Here is a 21,682-nt window from a genome sequence, read left to right as displayed (position 1 = left end):
AAAAAACCCCAAACAATTCTTTTTTTAAAAGGGGCTTTCAGTGTGAGAAATGAAAAGCCTTCATTGAATGTAGATATAGCATGTCCTTCCTCTAACCACATTCATCAGCTGTGAGGAGACCAGAAGGAGCCAGGATACTGGCAGCTCAGCATTTTTATATAAGCTCCAGCTGCAGAGAGTCACTGACTATAATGTCTCCATCAACAAAGCTGAACAGCTGATATTTATTTAAACATATTATTTTAATTAATGTTATTCCTTTGCCCATACAGATGATGTACATACATTCATGCATCAGAGTTTATGAATCCTTCTGAATTATCAATATGTCTGTAAGAGGATGGCCTAAAACCTGATCTGTTCTTCATGCAAGTCCTAGAACTAGAACCCAACACAGATTTGTGAAAGTTTGTTATGGAGATTTCTCAAGACCTCCGATAAACAGTTACCGATGCTCACCAGACTGGAAAGGGTTACAAAACTGTGTATAAAGACATGAGACTCCATCGGTCCTCTGTCAGGCACATCACGCACACATGAAGACAATTCACCATTGTTACCTCCTCTAAAATGTGTCACCAACAGACACTGCAGAAACAGCAAGCTGTGCAATGCTCTGGGAACTCCATGCTAATGTCAAAGGATCTAAAAGTCTCTCCTGCATTGGTGAATGTCTGTTTATGAGTCCACCATCAAGAGAGATTGTATAGCAAGGTTGCAAGAAGAAACCCACTACTATTCAAAAAGAACATTGTTGCTCATTTACAATTTGATAATTGCCAAGTAGATAAGTCTAAATCTATTAGAAGAATAAAACAAAAACAGAACATATTTACTGAAAGGTGTTTGGCAAAAGGCATACACTGAAATCCAATATAAGAACCTTATCCTATCAGTGAGACATGGTGCTGACAGGATTATGGTTTGACCTTGTTTTGCTGCCTCTGGACCAGGCTCACTAGAGGTCCTGGGCACTATGCAATTCCTAACATCACCAGTGATATGCACTGGCAAGTTCTAAAATTAGGCACCTAGTGGACCAATGGGGAGCCCTATCAGGAGCTATGGAGATGTTTTTGCTGGAGATCAAGTGTTACAAGAAGCAGAGAAGGCGGTGCTTACAACTGGTCCAGCGGGTCTGCGCAGAGCAACAGGGTGCCACAGTGTCAGGAGAGCATGACATGCTACATCAGACGTCAGGTAAGTGTCTAGGAGCTTGGTGTCTCTAGCGGCAGAATAATTGGATGAGTTGGTGGTGGACTCCTATCAGAGAAGTTGCAAACAGGATTGCATTATGATTTGTTATGATCTGTTTATTCTTTGAGGATAATTTGGAGTAAAGAGAACACACTGAGAGGACCTGCTTTCCACACAAGAGGATTCCCCATCTGTTGAACGTTTGCCTCCAGTCAGCACATCTCTGTATGTACTGCATCTCTAACAAGTTATGAGGTGGTTTTTCTATGTAACACTGATAAGAAGGGCAGCAAAGATGCATTTTACATTGTCATGTCACTAACTGTCCATCAGAGGGGCTCACAATCTAGTCCCTACAATAGACATATGACTATGTATGTATTGTGTAGCGCATGTATCATAGTCTAGACCAGAGCTCCCCAACCCTGTCCTCAAGGCCCACAAACAGTACATGTTTTGCAGGAAACCACAAGGATTCACACAGGTGGGGTAATTAGTTTCTCAGCATAGCTGATGAACAAACTCTGTGGATTTCCACAAAACGTACCGTTGGTGGGCCTTGAGGACAGGTTTGGGGAACACTGGTCTAGACTATGCTTTCTTGCCTGGTGCACCTAAAAGGTCAGAAATACTCTTGCCTGTGATTGTACTGTTGTCATTATTGCCTGGAAATAGATCTCAATTACAAAAACAAAGAAAAAACTAATTGAACACATACTAGAATGGAAATGTGTAATTTTTATGATGTAATTTTTAGACACATTACAATGCAAAGTGGTTTGCATATCAATTATAAATGCAAACTCTGATTTTATTGAACCTGAAGTTTTCCTTAACAGTATGACTATATTTCTCATGACACTAAGATACATAACTGCAGTTTTTATGAAATTAGAAGTACCACGTGCAAATATAACCTATGACTTCTTTTAATATTCATTCTGCATTATTAAAACAGGAATGTTACTGCAATTAATAGGCAAACCTACAAAACACACTGCTTTTAAAGGGCGTGAACTAGATCAATATTTAAAAGGGGTTTTATTATTTTTTGTTTTGCATACACAATGGAACTGCAAATTGAAAATGTAAATACAATGAAAAATGTGTATGTATTAAATGGCATATATGACTGACTTTTTGTCTCAATTTCAAGTAGATCCAAACTTTTAATAAAAAATAAAACTAATTATCATCACCTCATCAGCCTCATTTAAAATGCTTCTTTTGAAAAATGAATCTACCCAAGTCCTGACAAGTCTCCTAAATTGCCTGCACGTTATTGATATTATTTGGTGTATGGTGCATTCTGGCAAGTTTATGCTACAACAACATATGCTGATGAGTGAATGGTAGAACAGTTTTATGATGATTTGCAACAGCTACTGGACACAACACCCAAGAAAGACATTACATACATTGTAGGTGACTAGAATGCTAAAGTTGGCAACGAACAAGAAAGCGTCTGCTTCCAGAATCCATGAGGCAGGGCCTCATTGTAGTACTACCCAAGCATGGTAAGGATCCCCTCCGTTGTGAGTCCTATAGGCCCATTTAGTTTCTGACTGTGGATATTAAGATTCTTGCAAAAGCTTTGACCATTAGAGTTAATACAGTTATCCCCTCCCTTTTGCACCCTGACCAAATCGGTTTTAGGCCCCCTGCACACTGCAAATCCGATTTGCGATTCCGATTTGGGAGTCCGATTTCCCCAACCGTTTTGTTTCAAGGGGCCGGGTCAACATACTTCAGACTGCTGGGGGGCCGGAGTATACATAAAATGATTACAACAAAGAGAAAATGTGTGCATCAACCAAGTAGTACCTGATAAATCTGGCTTTGCAAATTTGGCCTATTGGCTAATCACGAGACATTGCTTGTTATAATTTAAGTAGGCCTCAGTTATTTGGACTGAGTTAGTCAAAAAGGCTTGATGAGCAGACCTGCCCTTTAAGGGGATTTTCTCTGAAGAGAGAAAATCTGCAGTTCTGTCAGCAGAACTAGAACATACCAAGAAGCTGTTCTGAACAAGGCCGCAGGTCTCCCTGACCTGGGCCTGGAACAATAAACATCAGTCATGTTTTGTAAATATTCACATTCCTGCATGTATGTCAAATGTCTCATTGATTATTAATCGAGTAGGCGGGTATGATGACGCCACGAGTGGGTCCACCAATAGACTGATATAGGGGGTGGCGAAGATGATGTCAGATTTAACTCTTTCCTAGTCGGTATTAAATCTGGAGCGAGCGATGGAGAGGGCACTTCTGCTTCTTCCTTCCTCACTAGCTCGCAATACTGACTGGAACCCAATTATTTCTCTAAGCATGTTCTTCCTTTATGTAAGCTGATATAATGTATGCTATGTACATAGGTAGTTTAGTGTAACGTAGGTAGGAAGAAGGTACCTGATAGACTTCGGTAGGGAGTCTAATCAAGAGCTTGTAATGCAACATGAAGATCGGCATAGCTAGGATATGATGACTGTATCTATCTGTCTTTCTGTGACTTGAATAAATAACGGAAACATTGGAGAAGCCTGAGAAAGTCTATTTCCTGTTTGCTGTGTGGAGAGTCAAGTGATCTCACAGTCTGTGAGACGATGGTGTCGAAGCAAGGTGATAAGAACAGTTTATAACAGTGGTGCCTGAAATCCTTCCCTGCCTAGCAATACAGGCAGACGGGGCCGGGGCCGAAGGAAAATGGTTTCAAGATATTCCACAGCAAAACAAGCGGAATAGACGGACACGGACTGTAAAGCTTATCAAGCTGAGACTGATAAGCTGGTGTGAGTAGTGTGTGGGAGCCGAGCACACACGGGCTGCAATTCGAGAGAACCAGCGGCGACACTCGTGGATGTTAAACTTAGACTGAAAGTGCACATCAGTCCTAGCCTAAACCGGATCGCAGGTGTCTGGAAGCTCCGAGGCCGGCTGGCAGCTGCCGCTGGAGATTGATCCGCTGAGCCAGTGTGGGTACACAGAGCTGACGCTCAGTAGTTCCAGAGATCCACTCAGTGTCGTGGAAAGTTGCCAAAAGCTGGTCGAATTCGCAGGCTTACAAAGTCTTCTGCTCAGGCAAGTATGTTTTACGTTGTTATATGGCGTTATCTGTGTTAATGTGTACATTCTGTGTTAATTGCAGAGTGGAGGCTGCGGGCTTCTCATCTCTCCTGTGCGTGAAGGGAGGGGTGAGGAGAGGTGCAGCTCCGATGTAAATACAGAACGTGTTTTCAGGGTTTATGCGCTTTGATTGTTTCTTAGGATTCAATGTTCCTGTGTGGCAGATGTTTTGTTTTCTCTCTCTCTGGGTTTTGTTTTGTTTTTCTCTCCCTGTCCAGAGACTGGGCAGGATGATAGATAAGGGGGGGGGGGTCCCCCGCGGCAGAGGGAAACCAACAGTGTTAGTGGTGGACAGGGGGGAGAGGTAGCAGAGTAGACAGGAGAGAACAGTTGTAAAACTTAGAAGTACGTTTTTCTCGGGGAGCTGGGTGGACAGCCCTTGTCTCTGGGTAGCTGTGGAAGTTCGCAGAGGGACAGCTGAGATAATGGGTGAGGTTTTTGTTTGTCTTTCCTCCGCGCGTTTCCAGTCAGAGTTGCTAACATGCTTGTAAATATCTGCATCTGTTATGTTGTTCAGCCAGCTCGTCTGTTGTTCGTCTCAGTAATAGCGCTGTAATAGTTCTGAGTTATGGCTGAGATAAGCTGCAGATGAGTTGTGGAGAGAGGGGATAGAGGGAGAGAGGAGGAAAGCGAGTGTCTTTCTGTTTGTGAGATGTTCTGCACGTTTCTCGCATTTCCAGTCGGTGCTGCTGCTAACATGTTTTTTCAATGTCTGTATTGTGTTGAAGTTCGAGCTGGGATGTTAACAGTTAAAACAGTTACAGTGGTTTGGAGTCGTATAGCTCGCTCGGGCGGTTCTTAGTTATGTCTGTGATAGAGTGAGAAAGATTCCTACGTCTCTGGGGATCCGTATGTCTGATTGCAGTTCGGATTACAGCTAAGACGTGAAGGAATGCTGAGGCTGATTTTTGTGCACTGTGGATAGATGCTGTGTGTAACTATGCATAAAATAAATGTATGTTCTATTTGAGTTTGTTTTCTTTCATAAGGTATAGGAACGAGAGGCTGTTATGGGAGCAGCCATCTTAGCTGGCAGTCCAGGACTCAAAATGGCGGCAGTGGAGAGAGCCCGCCCCCGAGAGTCATGGCCCCCACACGTCATGGCAGGGGGGGAGGAGGGGCTGGGGGATCCACGTCACGTCAGGCTGTGCTCGCGGCTCCGGGCAGAGCAGCTGAAAGGAAGGGGGGTAGAAATACAGAGACATTCTCCTGTGTGTCTCGGTTCTCAGAGTATTTCCCCAGAGCTTTTCCCTGGGTCCATGGACAGGAATGCCAGAATAGGAAGTGTTTCCCAGCTAGGTGCAGGGACACACGTAGCAGTGCAGATCAGGAAAGGTCCTGTACTGGGTTGCTTATGGGATTATTCCTGTAAGTGGGGCACCTTAATGGGTGGTGCAGCATGAGTTCCCAATAGAGTATAGGGGGGGACAGTGCATCAGGGGGGTGCCGGAGTTGGAAAAAAGGGAGTTGACCAATTCGGGTTTCCGTCGCCGCTTCTGCAGAGCGGTAACGTTTTTTCCGGTTTTTGTCGTGGACAGGGCCAGAGCTGGACTGAGAGGTCTATGCTGGGCTGGGGCTGTTTTTTTTGTGCGTTTTTTTTCGTCCACTGATTGGTCAAATATGTTTTTTCCAGCTCTTATCAATTGTAGCACAAAGAACAAGGACTGACAACAGTTCATGGGGCAATTATGCAGATGATAAAATTGCCGTTTACAGAGTGACAGTGTATCAGTACGCTGTTTGCCATGTGACTACCTTCCATGTGGGCATTCAGGGATCTGCATACAGGCATGTGACGCTGGTATGCTTAGCCCTGCACCCTGTGTAGTTTAAGTGTAAAGTGCTCCTTCCTACAGGGAGGCAGACGTTTTTTTTGTGAAGTCTGGGGGTAGTGGCACGGCAAACATGGATCAGAGGGTACAACACACAGAACTTCTAGCAGAGCTGGTATCGCGATGAAGTTCTAGATAAGTAAATGCGATAATGAGTAAGAGCATTGCAGGCTCACCTGCAAAGCAGCATCAGGTGTGGCATCCATAATCTGTGCATGCGACGGCCGCGCATGGACAGATGAGGGGGGATGTGGAGTGAGCTGCAATGGGGTGAGAGCTTCCAAAGGTGAAGCGAGCTTCCATAGGTGAAGTCCGCGGGAGCATATTGTAAACAGGTAAGTACTGAGGATAGTACTGAGGTAGGGGGGGTGAAGTTTAACTCCAATCTACCAATAAGAGTAAACAGAGTTCATGAGAACCATAAAGCAACGAGATCAATTACGGTATATATTGATCAATTTAAAGTGTAAAGAGTACAAGCCGCAGGGCGAATCCCAAATCATTAATAAGAATTGATTTGTTTGTATTTCGATTTCAGGTGTTTGGCAATATGGAATTGAGACAGCTGCAGTGCTGGCAGCAAAGATGGAGATGTCAGTCGGATAAGCGAAAGGTTCCAGATGCCAATCTAAGCTTGGAGGAACACGAGATTCCTGAAATTGGAAAGAGACTAAAACACGAGATTCCTGAAATCGGAAAGAGACTAAAACACGAGATTTCGGAGATCGGAAAGAGACTAAAAAAACTGTCTGAGCAAAGCATAGTGCAAATTGCTAATGTTTTTCTTTCCCAAGGTGGTGCTTTTATAATGAGGAGTACCGTGCTGATGGTGATCCTAGGTTGCCATTTCGTCCTAGGAGAACGAAGAGAGGACATTCTCATGTATAATAAGGGGTTAATGAGAATGCAAGGCCCAAGCATGTTAATGTTTGGTGACAAAGGTACTAATCCTTTCACACCTCCCTCCGCTTGGCACAGACGGACCATGCAGGGACGGAGGAAAAGAGCACTTGTGCCAGGAGAAAGCAAATTTCATGGCACAAGGTGGGTGAAAGGTCTGAAGGGTCAAGTGTGCGGGCAGTGGGAATTTAATGGCAGTGTAAATCTGCTATTGAATGCCACACTCCCAGAATCGATGCACCGATCCAAAGGTTTGTTAAAAGGTACATTGCAGTACAATGGGTACATGCAAAAGGTGGAGTGTGTGATTCAGGGGTACCTTGTCTTGGTTATGCAGAGTGAGATGGGTCCAGATTGGAGAGGAACGAGCAGGAGGCGTCAATTCTCTTACCAGAGAGACGCAGGGGACCACATCACACTCTGGAGCTACCAACAGAGAGTGCCTCTGAAACAACTATACACACGTAAAGGCTGGAAAGCCAAGGGTGGGTGGTTCTCGAAACAAGAAGTAACAATCGAGATCAAGCCACATTTCCAGGTGACAAAGAGGGTGGGGAGAGCGGTCCCGGGGGAGGGAAAGCCCACACAGGGAACCCCATTCACACCACACGGGTCACAACAGGGGACGATATTACACAGTCCATATGCAGCAGCTTATCCTCATGATAGTTGGGTAAGTGATGAGGTACTGTTAATCGAAAGATTGCAGAGAGTACAGTCTTCCCGACCTCCGGTACATAGTGTGCCTCAGGACATAAGGGGGGAAGAGGTCCAATCAGGACAGCTGGGGACATATTTTGTCAGCGAGAGATTGGACAAGGGGAGGTATATTAATTTTTCTGGAGAAGGATCTTTTGCATGGCAGCTTCGAGATGTTTGGGTGAACAAATGGAAACGGTGCAACATTCCTTTAGGCACCGCTACTTCCTTAGTTCCCACCTCAACCCGTGTCTTACACCAGGACCTGAGAGGTCAACCTTTTTTGGTGCTAGACGGGGAGGTGAAGCAAGTAGAGTTGTCCTCATGCGGGCAATTCTTGCAGAAGTATCTGCGTTGGCCGGGGCAAGCCAAATTTAGTGAAGAAGCCTACAGGCTCAATAACGCAGAATGCGAGGCTACCATTCAAAAGATCCACCCTGAAGCCAAACCAATAGTTCCCGTGGCTGAAGGAAGGGTTTGGTTTTTTAACATAAGGTCTAATGATACATTCAAGGTATATTCTCATAATTGTTCCGATAAGGGGGATTTTCCAAGGGGAACATATTGTGTGAGTGGAGATCCCATATGGATCCTGTCATCCAGGCTGGATGACGTTGTTTCTCAAATTGTTAAGAGAACTCTAAAGGTCAAAGTTTCACGGGTAGTTCCCGTCCTGAAAGAGAACACGACATGGGACGAAGGGGAACAGGGTTTGATCCAAGATGACCACATTTTGTTACAAAGGTTAAACAAACAGTACACTAAGTTAAAGGTAAGATTTCACCATGATACAGGTGATCTTAACGAGGTAGAGCACAAAAATGAGCAGGTGAGTTCCAGTCTGCCCTGGTGGACAAAGGTTCCGGTGATGTTCCAGGGACACTCGGACGGGGCATCTGCAGTTCCAAAGTTCTTTCTACACCCACTGGTCGTCTGGATGGGCATGACAACTTTAGGCATCATTATCCAGGTGAGGTTGCGGGTTAAAATGACGTAAAATAAATTAACCTGGTCCAGAGATTGGTGCCTCATAAACAATCTCCGGAACCAATAGTTTAAATTAAGGGATATACAGGGTTACGGGTATAGGTTTAGTAGTACCTGTGATGGAGCTGATTGTATAAAGGCGCTCTTTTAGAAGGCACCTGGCACTGCTCCGTTTTGTAACAACCAAACGAGTTTCACTTTTCTGTGGTCATGCAAGTTTGTGAGTGATACGCAAGTGACGCAAATGCTGAGCATGTGGTATAGAGGGACTTAGAAGTAGGGCTTCCCCAGAGAGCCTGGTTCCAGGAAGACCAAGAGGTCTTGCTCTCTCTCTTCCAGGGGTAACCACCGAGAGCAGAGAAGTTGTGTGAGCACGAACATCGAAAAGTGAAACATAAACGAAAGAAACCAGGTACTGGGAGGTTCAGACGCTGGGATCTGCGGGTCAAGCCGTTTTAGGGGGGATTGTTATAATTTAAGTAGGCCTCAGTTATTTGGACTGAGTTAGTCAAAAAGGCTTGATGAGCAGACCTGCCCTTTAAGAGGATTTTCTCTGAAGAGAGAAAATCTGCAGTTCTGTCAGCAGAACTAGAACATACCAAGAAGCTGTTCTGAACAAGGCCGCAGGTCTCCCTGACCTGGGCCTGGAACAATAAACATCAGTCATGTTTTGTAAATATTCACATTCCTGCATGTATGTCAAATGTCTCATTGATTATTAATCGAGTAGGCGGGTATGATGACGCCACGAGTGGGTCCACCAATAGACTGATATAGGGGGTGGCGAAGATGATGTCAGATTTAACTCTTTCCTAGTCGGTATTAAATCTGGAGCGAGCGATGCAGAGGGCACTTCTGCTTCTTGATTCCTCACTAGCTCGCAATACTGACTGGAACCCAATTATTTCTCTAAGCATGTTCTTCCTTTATGTAAGCTGATATAATGTATGCTATGTACATAGGTAGTTTAGTGTAACGTAGGTAGGAAGAAGGTACCTGATAGACTTCGGTAGGGAGTCTAATCAAGAGCTTGTAATGCAACATGAAGATCGGCATAGCTAGGATATGATGACTGTATCTATCTGTCTTTCTGTGACTTGAATAAATAACGGAAACATTGGAGAAGCCTGAGAAAGTCTATTTCCTGTTTGCTGTGTGGAGAGTCAAGTGATCTCACAGTCTGTGAGACGATGGTGTCGAAGCAAGGTGATAAGAACAGTTTATAACATTGCTCATGCAAATATGCATTTGTTTTTGCATGCCAAAATATGCAGGGTCTAAAACTAATACCGCAAAGCGGTTGCCCTACGGGGATTAGCTCATGCTACATTAGCATTATCCAGGAGCGCAACGGGGAGGCTCCCCAATGCCCCCATACAACCGGACGGCCACAAGCCCTCTCACTGCCTGGAATCCACACAGCAGCACCCTGGAGGGGGAGGCTGGAAGGTGCAGGCGACCCCCCCAGCATGGCCAGCGCCGGGAAGAGCTGCCGCACCCACCTCCCAAAATTAAAGACAGGCACTTACCTTAACGTCCATTGTGTTCTGCTGCATGAGCATGACCTGTGCGCGACACATAAGAAAGGAGTGAAGCATGGGCCCCTCAAGCTTGTAGGGCTCAGGGGTAGCTCTCACGCAAAACTCCAGAGGGGGGGGGGGGGGGGGAATAGGTGCATACAGCTTGCTCCAGGGCTCTCACCTCCTAGAACAAGCCATTCACGACCCTCCTCCAAAGGATAGAAATGCAATACTGATTACAACAACGAGAAAATATGTGCATCAACCAAGCAGTAAAAAAGCCTCAGGGGCCTTAGTTTAAAGACCACTGCCCTAGATGCTATCAAGGCAAAATGAAAAAGGCAGAAAAAATGCAGCACGCAGTCCCGATTAACCACTTGAGGACCACAGTCTTTTCGCCCCTTAAGGACCAGAGCCTTTTTCTCCATTCAGACCACTGCAGCTTTCACGGTTTATTGCTCGGTCATACAACCTACCACCTAAAGGAATTTTACCTCCTTTTCTTGTCACAAATACAGCTTTCTTTTGCTGCTATTTGATTGCTGCTGCGAGTTTTAGTTTTTATTATATTCATCAAAAAAGACATGAATTTTGGCAAAAAAAATGACTTTTTTAACTTGCTGTGCTGACATTTTTCAAATAAAGTAAAATTTCCTATACATTTGAGCGCGAAAGTTATTCTGCTACGTCTTTGATAAATAAAAAAAACCATTGAGTGTATATTTATTGGATTGGGTAAAAGTTATAGCGTTTACAAACTATGGTGCCAAAAGTGAATTTTCCCATTTTCAAGCATCTCTATCTTTTCTGCGCACTTGTCAGGTTTCATGAGGGGCTAAAATTCCAGGATAGTACAAATACCCCACAAATGACCCCATTTTGGAAAGAAGACATCCCAAAGTATTCAGTGAGAGGCATGGTGAGTTCATAGAAGATTTTATTTTTTGTCACAAGTTAGCGGAAAATGACACTTTGTAAAAAAAAAAAAAAAAAAGTTTCCATTTCTTCTAACTTGCAACAAAAAAAAATTAAATCTGCCACGGACTCACTATGCTCCTCTCTGAATACCTTGAAGTGTCTACTTTCCAAAATTTGTGGGGTGTGTTCACTGTCCTGGCATTTTGGGGGGTGCCTAATTGTAAGCACCCCTGTAAAGCCTAAAGATGCTCATTGGACTTTGGGCCCCTTAGCGCAGTTAGGCTGCAAAAAAGTGCCACACATGTGGTATTGCCGTACTCAGGAGAAGTAGTATAATGTGTTTTGGGGTGTATTTTTACACATACCCATGCTGGGTGGGAGAAATATCTCCGTAAATGACAATTGTTTTATTTTTTTTTTACACACAATTGTCTATTTATAGAGATATTTCTCCCACTCAGCATGGGTATGTGGAAAAATACACCCCAAAACACATTATACTACTTCTCCTGAGTACGGCGATACCACATGTGTGGCACTTTTTTGCACCCTAACTGCGCTAAGGGGCCCAAAGTTCAATGAGTACCTTTAGGATTTCACAGGTCATTTTGAGAAATTTCATTTCAAGACTACTCCTCACGGTTTAGGGCCCCTAAAATGCCAGGACAGTATAGGAACCCCACAAATTACCCCATTTTAGAAAGAAGACACCCCAAGGTATTCCGTTAGGAGGATGGTGAGTTCATAGAAGATTTTTTTTTTTGTCACAAGTTAGCGGAAATTGATTTTAATTGTTTTTTTTCACAAAGTGTCATTTTCCACTAACTTGTGACAAAAAATAAAATCTTCTATGAACTCACCATACTCCTAACGGAATACCTTGGGGTGTCTTCTTTCTAAAATGGGGTCATTTGTGGGGTTCCTATACTGCCCTGGCATTTTAGGGGCCCTAAACCGTGAGGAGTAGTCTTGAAACCAAATGTCGCAAAATGACCTGTGAAATCCTAAAGGTACTCATTGGACTTTGGGCCCCTTAGCACACTTAGGGTGCAAAAAAGTGCCACACATGTGGTACCGCCGTACTCAGGAGAAGTAGTATAATGTGTTTTGGGGTGTATTTTTACACATACCCATGCTGGGTGGTAGAAATATCTCTGTAAATGACGATTGTTTGATTTTTTTTTACACACAATTGTCCATTTACAGAGAGATTTCCCCCACCCAGCATGGGTATGTGTAAAAATACACCCCAAAACACAATATACTACTTCTTCTGAGTACGGCGATACCACATGTGTGACACTTTTTTGCAACCTAGGTGCGCTAAGGGGCCTAACGTCCTATTCACAGGTCATTTTGAGGCATTTGGATTCTAGACTACTGCTCACGGTTTAGGGCCCCTAAAATGCCAGGGCAGTATAGGAACCCCACAAGTGACCCCATTTTAGAAAGAAGACACCCCAAGGTATTCTGTTAGGAGTATGGTGAGTTCATAGAAGATTTTTTTTTTGTCACAAGTTAGCGGAAAATGACACTTTGTGAAAAAAAAAACAATACATATCAATTTCCGCTAACTTGTGACAAAAAATAAAATCTTCTATGAACTCATCATACACCTAACAGAATACCTTGGGGTGTCTTCTTTCTAAAATGGGGTCACTTGTGGGGTTCCTATACTGCCCTGGCATTTTAGGGGCCCTAAACCGTGAGGAGTAGTCTTGAACCCAAATGTCTCAAAATGACCTGTGAAATCCTAAAGGTACTCACTGGACTTTGGGCCCCTTAGCACAGTTAGGCTGCAAAAAAGTGTCACACATGTGGTATCGCCGTACTCAGAAGAAGTAGTATAATGTGTTTTGTGGTGTATTTTTACATATAAACATGCTGGGTGGGAGAAATATCTCTGTAAATGACACATTTTTGATTTTTTTTACACACAATTGTCCATTTACAGAGAGATTTCTCCCACCCAGCATGGGTATGTGTAAAAATACACCACAAAACACATTATACTACTTCTCCTGAGTATGGCGATACCACATGTGTGACACTTTTTTGCAGCCTAGGTGCGCTAAGGGGCCTAACGTCCTATTCACAGGTCATTTTGAGAAATTTGGTTTCCAGACTACTCACAGTTTTGGGCCCGTAAAATGCAAGGGCAGTATAGGAACCCCACAAGTGACCCCATTTTAGAAAGAAGACACCCCAAGGTATTCCGTTAGGGGTATGGTGAGTTCATAGAAGATTTTATTTTTTGTCACAAGTTAGTGAAAAATGACACTTTGTGAAAAAAACAATAAAAATCCAATTTCCGCTAACTTTTGACAAAAATAAAATCTTCTATGAACTCATCATACACCTAACAGAATACCTTGGGGTGTCTTCTTTCTAAAATGGGGTCACTTGTGGGGTTCCTATACTGCCCTGGCATTTTACGGGCCCAAAACTGTGAGTAGTCTGGAAACCAAATTTCTCAAAATGACTGTTCAGGGGTATAAGCATCTGCGAATTTTGATGACAGGTGGTCTATGAGGGGGCAAATTTTGTGGAACCGGTCATAAGCAGGGTGGCCTCTTAGATGACAGGATGTTTAGGGCCTGAACTGATGGATAGGAGTGCTAGGGGGGTGACAGGAGGTGATTGATGGGTGTCTCAGGGGGCGGTTAGAGGGGAAAATAGATGCAATCAATGCACTGGGGAGGTGATCGGAAAGGGGTCTGAGGGGGATCTGAGGGTTTGGCCGAGTGATCAGGAGCCCACACGGGGCAAATTAGGGCCTGATCTGATGGGTAGGTGTGCTAGGGGGTGACAGGAGGTGATTGATGGGTGTCTCAAGGTGTGATTAGAGGGGGGAATAGATGCAAGCAATGCACTAGCGAGGTGATCAGGGCTGGGGTCTGAGGGCGTTCTGAGGTGTGGGCGGGTGATTGGGTGCCTGCAAGGGGCAGATTAGGGTCTAATCTGATGAGTAACAGTGACAGGTGGTGATAGGGGGTGATTGATGGGTAATTAGTGGGTGTTTAGAGGAGAGAAGAGATGTAAACACTGCACTTGGGAGGTGATCTGATGTCGGATCTGCGGGCGATCTATTGGTGTGGGTGGGTGATCAGATTGCCCGCAAGGGGCAGGTTAGGGGCTGATTGATGGGTGGCAGTGACAGGGGGTGATTGATGGGTGGCAGTGACAGAGGGTGATTGATAGGTGATTGACAGGTGATCAGTGGGTTATTACAGGGAATAACAGATGTAAATATTGCACTGGCGAATTGATAAGGGGGGGTCTGAGGGCAATCTGAGCGTGTGGGCGGGTGATTGGGTGCCCGCAAGGGGCAGATTAGGGTCTAATCTGATGGGTAACAGTGACAGGTGGTGATAGGGGGTGATTGATGGGTAATTAGTGGGTGTTTAGAGGAGAGAAGAGATGTAAACACTGCACTTGGGAGATGATCTGATGTCGGATCTGCGGGCGATCTATTGGTGTGGGTGGGTGATCAGATTGCCCGCAAGGGGCAGGTTAGGGGCTGATTGATGGGTGGCAGTGACAGGGGGTGATTGATGGGTGGCAGTGACAGGGGGTGATTGACAGGTGATCAGTGGGTTATTACAGGGAATAACAGATGTAAATATTGCACTGGCGAATTGATAAGGGGGGGTCTGAGGGCAATCTGAGCGTGTGGGCGGGTGATTGGGTGCCCGCAAGGGGCAGATTAGGGTCTAATCTGATGGGTAACAGTGACAGGTGGTGATAGGGGGTGATTGATGGGTAATTAGTGGGTGTTCAGAGGAGAGAAGAGATGTAAACACTGCACTTGGGAGGTGATCTGATGTCGGATCTGCGGGCGATCTATTGGTGTGGGTGGGTGATCAGATTGCCCGCAAGGGGCAGGTTAGGGGCTGATTGATGGGTGGCAGTGACAGGGGGTGATTGATGGGTGGCAGTGACAGGGGGTGATTGATAGGTGATTGACAGGTGATCAGTGGGTTATTACAGGGAATAACAGATGTAAATATTGCACTGGCGAATTGATAAGGGGGGGTCTGAGGGCAATCTGAGCGTGTGGGCGGGTGATTGGGTGCCCGCAAGGGGCAGATTAGGGTCTAATCTGATGGGTAACAGTGACAGGTGGTGATAGGGGGTGATTGATGGGTAATTAGTGGGTGTTTAGAGGAGAAAAGAGATGTAAACACTGCACTTGGGAGGTGATCTGATGTCGGATCTGCGGGCGATCTATTGGTGTGGGTGGGTGATCAGATTGCCCGCAAGGGGCAGGTTAGGGGCTGATTGATGGGTGGCAGTGACAGGGGGTGATTGATGGGTGGCAGTGACAGGGGGTGATTGATAGGTGATTGACAGGTGATCAGTGGGTTATTACAGGGAATAACAGATGTAAATATTGCACTGGCGAATTGATAAGGGGGGGTCTGAGGGCAATCTGAGCGTGTGGGCGGGTGATTGGGTGCCCGCAAGGGGCAGATTAGGGTCTAATCTGATGGGTAACAGTGACAGGTGGTGATAGGGGGTGATTGATGGGTAATTAGTGGGTGTTTAGAGGAGAGAAGAGATATAAACACTGCACTTGGGAGGTGATCGGATGTCGGATCTGCGGGCGATCTATTGGTGTGGGTGGGTGATCAGATTGCCCGCAAGGGGCAGGTTAGGGGCTGATTGATGGGTAGCAGTGACAGGGGGTGATTGACGGGTGATTGACGGGTGATTGACAGGTGATCAGGGGGGATAGATGCATACAGTACACGGGGGGGGGGAGGGGGGGGGGGAGAATCTGAGGGGTGGGGGGGTGATCAGGAGGGAGTAGGGGGCAGATTAGGGACTAAAAAAAAAAATAGCGTTGACAGATAGTGACAGGGAGTGATTGATGGGTGATTAGGGGGGTGACTGGGTACAAACAGTGGTCTGGGGGGTGGGCAGGGGGGGGTCTGAGGGGTGCTGTGGGCGATCAGGGGGCAGGGGGGGGGAAATCAGTGTGCTTGGGTGCAGACTAGGGTGGCTGCAGCCTGCCCTGGTGGTCCCTCGGACACTGGGACCACCAGGGCAGGAGGCAGCCAGTATAATAGGCTTTGTATACATTACAAAGCCTATTATACATACGTGCAGCGGCGATCCGGGTGCTAGTAACCCGCCGGCGCTTCCGAACGGCCGGCGGGTTACAGCGAACGGTGGGCGGAGCCAGTCCCCGGCGGCTGATCGCGTCACGAATGACGCGATCGCCGCATAGCCACTCCCGCAGCCGCCCCCGCCGATGGGCGTATTGCGGTCGTTTGGGCCCGGACTTTGCCGCCACCCATCGGCTGGGGGCGGTCCTTAAGTGGTTAAAAATCGCAAATCGGAATCGCATGTAAAATCGTGTCAAAATCGCAAATTGGAAGCACATGTAGAGTGAAAGAGGCCTTATGCCTGCTAAAATTATGGCTCTTTATATACACAGACTGACTTAGCCCTGACTAGGCTGACCTGAGGTAATCGTGACGTCATGCCCATGCGCAGTGTACTCCCGACTGCGGGCGTGCGTCCTACATGTAGGACGCGTGCAGCTGGGAATGTGCCTGTGCACTGATGCCCGATCCGGCCTATATGGGAGAGGCTGCTGGGGGGATGCTCACATGTTTGCCTCAGGCAGCAAAAAGTCTAGAACAGGCCCTGAGTGTATGAGGCTTAAGGGTGCAGACATGCATCCAATTTGGAATGACCAGTTTTATGCCAATTTTATCACTTCCATATAGTATGAGAGCTTACCTACACAATCTGTTCATTGTATTCAAAATATGTTGGCCCTCATGTCACATGAAAGTGGTACATTGCCTCAAATTTGGATTTGTGTATGGATATTTAAGCCTGGCACATACCCTCAATTTTGATTGGCCAATGACTGGCATATCTTACCACCTCTATGTAGTATGAGGGTCAACTCATTGTCAACTGATTGTGTAGGTAAACTCTCATACTACATGAAGGTGGTAAAATTGATCAGTGATTGGCCAATCATAATTGAAAGTGTGTACCAGACTGTAGTCTTCTGTAGAATATTTATGAAGCGCCACTTTAAAAATCAGAAACCATTCAATGACGAACATATGCAATAAAAAGGCAAATCAGGAAGAGGCAATTAGTTTTTCAAATCATAGTAAGATCTCAGTAGGATCAATGACGACATAAAGGCACAATTAACATCGCACACTGGTTAAGGTACTGGCATAAACACAGGGAGTGTAACTACTTATAAGCTTCTTGCATACTCACCAGAAACCAATAAATATTCATGAGTGTCAGTGCAAATAGAAGAAGATTGAAGAAGAAATAAAACGGGATATTTGGGTTGGAGACGAGGCTGGAACAGCACGTGACATAAAGCACTTTCATGGGAAACCAGTAGAGTCGGAACCAGAACCTGTGAGCAGAAATGTGACAAACTATAGAACTATTTCAACAATTTGATAATAAAAAGCAGGGATGACAGAATGACAGGTGACAGACTCCTGTGAATAAAGACTTACCAACTCACACTAAACAGGACTGATCCGATATCTGTAATGATGCCATTAACACTGTGATAAGTTCCACCTCTTGTTTTGAAGTAGACGTTGAGTTTGGAAAACTCTAATAATATGTCATTTATATCATGATGAAAAAGTACCAGGATCCCAATGTTGTGGTATCTAAAAGAGTGTAAACAATAAGAGAAATATGTTTTTAGAATATTCAAATAGTATGGCCTTGTCCAACATTAAACTGGCCACAAGTACGCTATATCTGAAGAGCAGGCATGATAAACAAAGTGGAAATACATAGTAGCCAAACCACAATCACTTTACTCTGGTAAGAAGAAAGAGAGATGACTTTCAGAACAAATGCTTATTGATAGGGTTTGGAACACCTACAAACTTAACATTGGACCTCAGTCAGGAATACTTAATTCCTGGCCCCCATGGTTAATATACATTCCAGCTGCCTCTGTCTGAGAACTCTGCCAAGCTTCGCTAGAGCACAATTTGATATATTACAATATATTATTACATTGGGCTCCAAACCTATCTGATGATTCTTTGGATGCCTGATGGCTGATTATCCTAGCCGAACGTTGTAAAAACAGCGCAGGGGATTTGGGAGCAACCGGTGCCAACATAGGCCTTAATAGGAATTAAGACTATGTGATTTATAATATGAATTATGCTCAGTGAGTAATTTCAGCGCCGGAGACCAAAAGACGGAGCACAAATTACTAAAAAAAAAACACTGTACTTCGGTGGGCACAGAAATAGCTGGCAGCCGAATTACATCTTTACCCCACTGTCCATGGTGGCCTGGAGGGGGAATAGTAATTAATGCCGCCGGGACTTGTGCAGGAGCAGGGTAAGCTGTTTATCGGCTTTACCCTGCGCCCAAATCTTCCAGCAGCTGAATCATAGGTACGCATACTAGCCTGTGTATGGCATTACTTCATAAGATATGCCATATGGTGACACTGGCACAATACGGGCCTTATCTAAGGCCTCTTTAGTGGGGATATCAAAAGAGATCCAGCACACCTAGGTTGTTTTTTTTAAAGCAGAACTGTTTTTCATACAAAAAAAACTGTTTCAATTACCTGGGGCTTCCCCAAGACGCTATAGCGGGCGGGAAAGCAAAGAAAGCTTCTCGCAGCCCTGGGTGCGCAGGCGCAGTTGCCGTCAACGACGGTAACGAAACTAGCTGGCGCGGGAGAACGGAGGCTCGTTGAGGACCGCCGCAGGACAGGAAGGCTGCTGGGGGCTTGGGGAAGCCCCAGGTAAGTGAAACAGTTTTTTTTTCTTTTAATGAATTTACAGTTCCGCTTTAAGTGCAGAGGACTGGGCTTCTGAGAGCAAAGTATTTTATGGCTGTAATTCCTTATCAGTACTCCAACTGGGTCCCAAATCGAGAAAAACAGTCAGTTGCATAGCTGGATATTAACTCTTTTAGACAGAGAAATAAGAAAAGCATCACTGCATATTTATTTGTGCGCTTGGCACGGTACATCCACATCTCATCATGTCACACGTCACTTAAAGAGGATCTGTGTTTAAAAAAAAACCTCTGGGGAATACTTACCTTGGGAGGGGGAACCCTCTGGATCTTAACGAGGCTTCCCCGTCCCTCCTTGCTTTGCCGAGACCCTCCCAATCACGGCGAGGTAAATATTTACCTACAGTGATCCTGCGCAGGCGCCCTAGCTGCTCTTCATTTGAGTTAAGGAGGAAATAGCCAAACCCGATCGATCCGCTCTACTGCGCCTGTGCAGTAGCGCCGATCGATCGGGCTCAGCTATTAGCCTTAGCTGAACAAAGAGCCGCTAGTATGCCTGCGCAAGATCACAGAGAGGTAAATAGATCTCTGTTACGGGGGAGCCAGCGCTGCATTCCCCGAAGCTACAGGGGAGGGGGAAGCCTCATTGGGACCCTGAGGCTTCCACCTAGGTATGTATCTCCCAGAGGGCTTTTTTTTTAATACACAGTCTCTTTAAACTTCCCTTTAAGGCAGTTAGTTACCGTACGTATCAAGTTTGAACATGGATAACTAACAGGTCTAAATCTAATAAAATCTATTTTTGGAACCTCTAATTTCATATATATATTTTATAGACATGCACCTGCATGTTAACAGTAGTCAGAAATTCTGCCACCGTTGGTGCCAAGGTGCTTTTCCATTTCAAAGCTATCAGTCTCCTGGCATAAAATAGAAGTAACCTAGTTAAGGGCCTATTCACACTGAATGCTGAAAAAACGGATGTGTTTTAACAGATCAGTTGTTACGTAGCAGTGCATCGTGAAAAAGCTTCAGTTAAAATGCATCTAATGTGAACTGAGCCATAGGGAAACATGGACATTACCTTTCTAATTAGTTGTCAGTTAGTTATAACTGATAGCAACTGATTCAGCGTTAATGGACCCTAAAAGTATTTTCCGCTCTGCAATGGATATCTCTCCCAAAAAGTTAAGAGGCATGACTCAGCTCTTGATAGGATTGGCTGATGTCGGATAAGTGTGCTTTCTGGTTGCTTGAGACTCAATGATAATAATAGGCCTAGCTAATACAGTACTATATCCCAGTCTATATACATATCATGAACTCTGTATTTAAGGTTAAAACACAGTAACTGAAAGTATATTAAAGAGAAACTCCGACCAAGAATTTAACTTTATCCCAATCAGTAGCTGATACCCCCTTTTACATGAGAAATCTATTCCTTTTCACAAACAGACCATCAGGGGGTGCTGTATGGCTGATATTGTGGTAAAACCCCTCTCACAAAGAAATTCTGAGTACTTACTCTTGGCAGTTTCCTGTCCGCATTGTGGGAAATAGCTGTTTACAGCTGTTTCCAACTGCCAAAACAGTAAGCAGCAGCTACATCACCTGCCAGCCATGTAATAAATGTCAGAATATAAATCAGGGATTTAAAATATTTTACAATGGGCAAACACTGACTAAATCATTTATACATAATTATTGTAAAAATTAAGCACTTTTTTTTATTACATTATTTTCAATGGAGTTCCTCTTTTACCTTTGTGGAGCTGTGGAACAGCAGCAACACTAACAGCCTAAGAAGTTGGCCTTCACCACTGCGAGAACTGCCAGCGATTTGTGCTGACCAGAACATATGGAATAATTACGCACCTCATGCATTACATCTCCAGCACATATCTTGACTAGTATTCTCCATAGTTGAGAGCCTATAAAGTATAAGGTGTGTCTGGTATAAATATTTAAGAGCAGTAGTTTATGATATGCTGCTATAGGTGTTTTCTAAAAGCATGAGGTAACCTCCATTCACTCATCCTCAGATCAGAAATGTCTTGTTTCCAAACAAGCAAAGTTTCCTAACACTGCCCATGTCAGCCTTTATTAAGATTCCATAATGTAAGGAGGTACCAGTAATGTCCGTGTGGCCTGAATGACTTAACAGTTCTTTCATAGAGTGAGATTTCATAATCAAATTGTGAGTGCCAAACTGAGCCTGGAATGCGTAGCGGAGCTGAAGATAATGGAAATACATATAATTAGGTAGGGAATATTGGGGTTTAAGGGTATTACACTGCATAATGTCCTGCCCTTCTGTGATGTCCCAAAGTTTCACAATGCCTTTATCAACCCACATACGAGGGTCAGGAATTGGGGGAATACATCTTTAGTGTAGGTAGTGGGTGGTAGGAAAAATAAAAACTGAAATTGGGTTTTAAGCTTCATGAACTGAATTCTCTTTATTTTCAGTTGCACTTTTCATCATGGCTTCTTATATTATCTTTAAACAAGCCTGTTCCTACAATAATAGACGTAAAGTAGAACTGCACCAAGTGTAAACAGGTTCTCATTACTCTAATGAGTCATTTATTTTTCATAGTCACAGGTTGATAGTTGATTAAGCTTAGTTACCCTGTAAAGCGGAGGAAGTCATCACCACTAAAAGTATGGTGAAATTGTTTTATCAGCTGATAAAATAGAGCATGACAATTTTACCAAACATTGACACAAG

At 44.6% G+C, this 21,682-nt stretch overlaps 1 protein-coding gene across 1 annotated transcript in view; it reads right to left on the bottom strand.

The window, feature by feature from the left end:
• The window catches only part of CERS1 (ceramide synthase 1), a 95,965-nt gene that overhangs the window by 10,812 nt on the left and 63,471 nt on the right, over window positions 1-21,682 (bottom strand). The window contains exons 4-5 of the mRNA XM_068271279.1: window positions 17,685-17,846; window positions 17,431-17,578 (exon numbers count right to left, since the gene is read on the bottom strand). Of these exons, the coding sequence (XP_068127380.1) occupies window positions 17,431-17,578; window positions 17,685-17,846 (310 nt within the window). The remainder of the gene's footprint in view (window positions 1-17,430; window positions 17,579-17,684; window positions 17,847-21,682) is intronic.

The sequence above is a fragment of the Hyperolius riggenbachi genome, chromosome 1, assembly GCF_040937935.1.
Source record: "Hyperolius riggenbachi isolate aHypRig1 chromosome 1, aHypRig1.pri, whole genome shotgun sequence".
Lineage (NCBI taxonomy): Eukaryota > Metazoa > Chordata > Amphibia > Anura > Hyperoliidae > Hyperolius > Hyperolius riggenbachi.
This window is presented reverse-complemented; position numbering and strand designations above follow the sequence as displayed.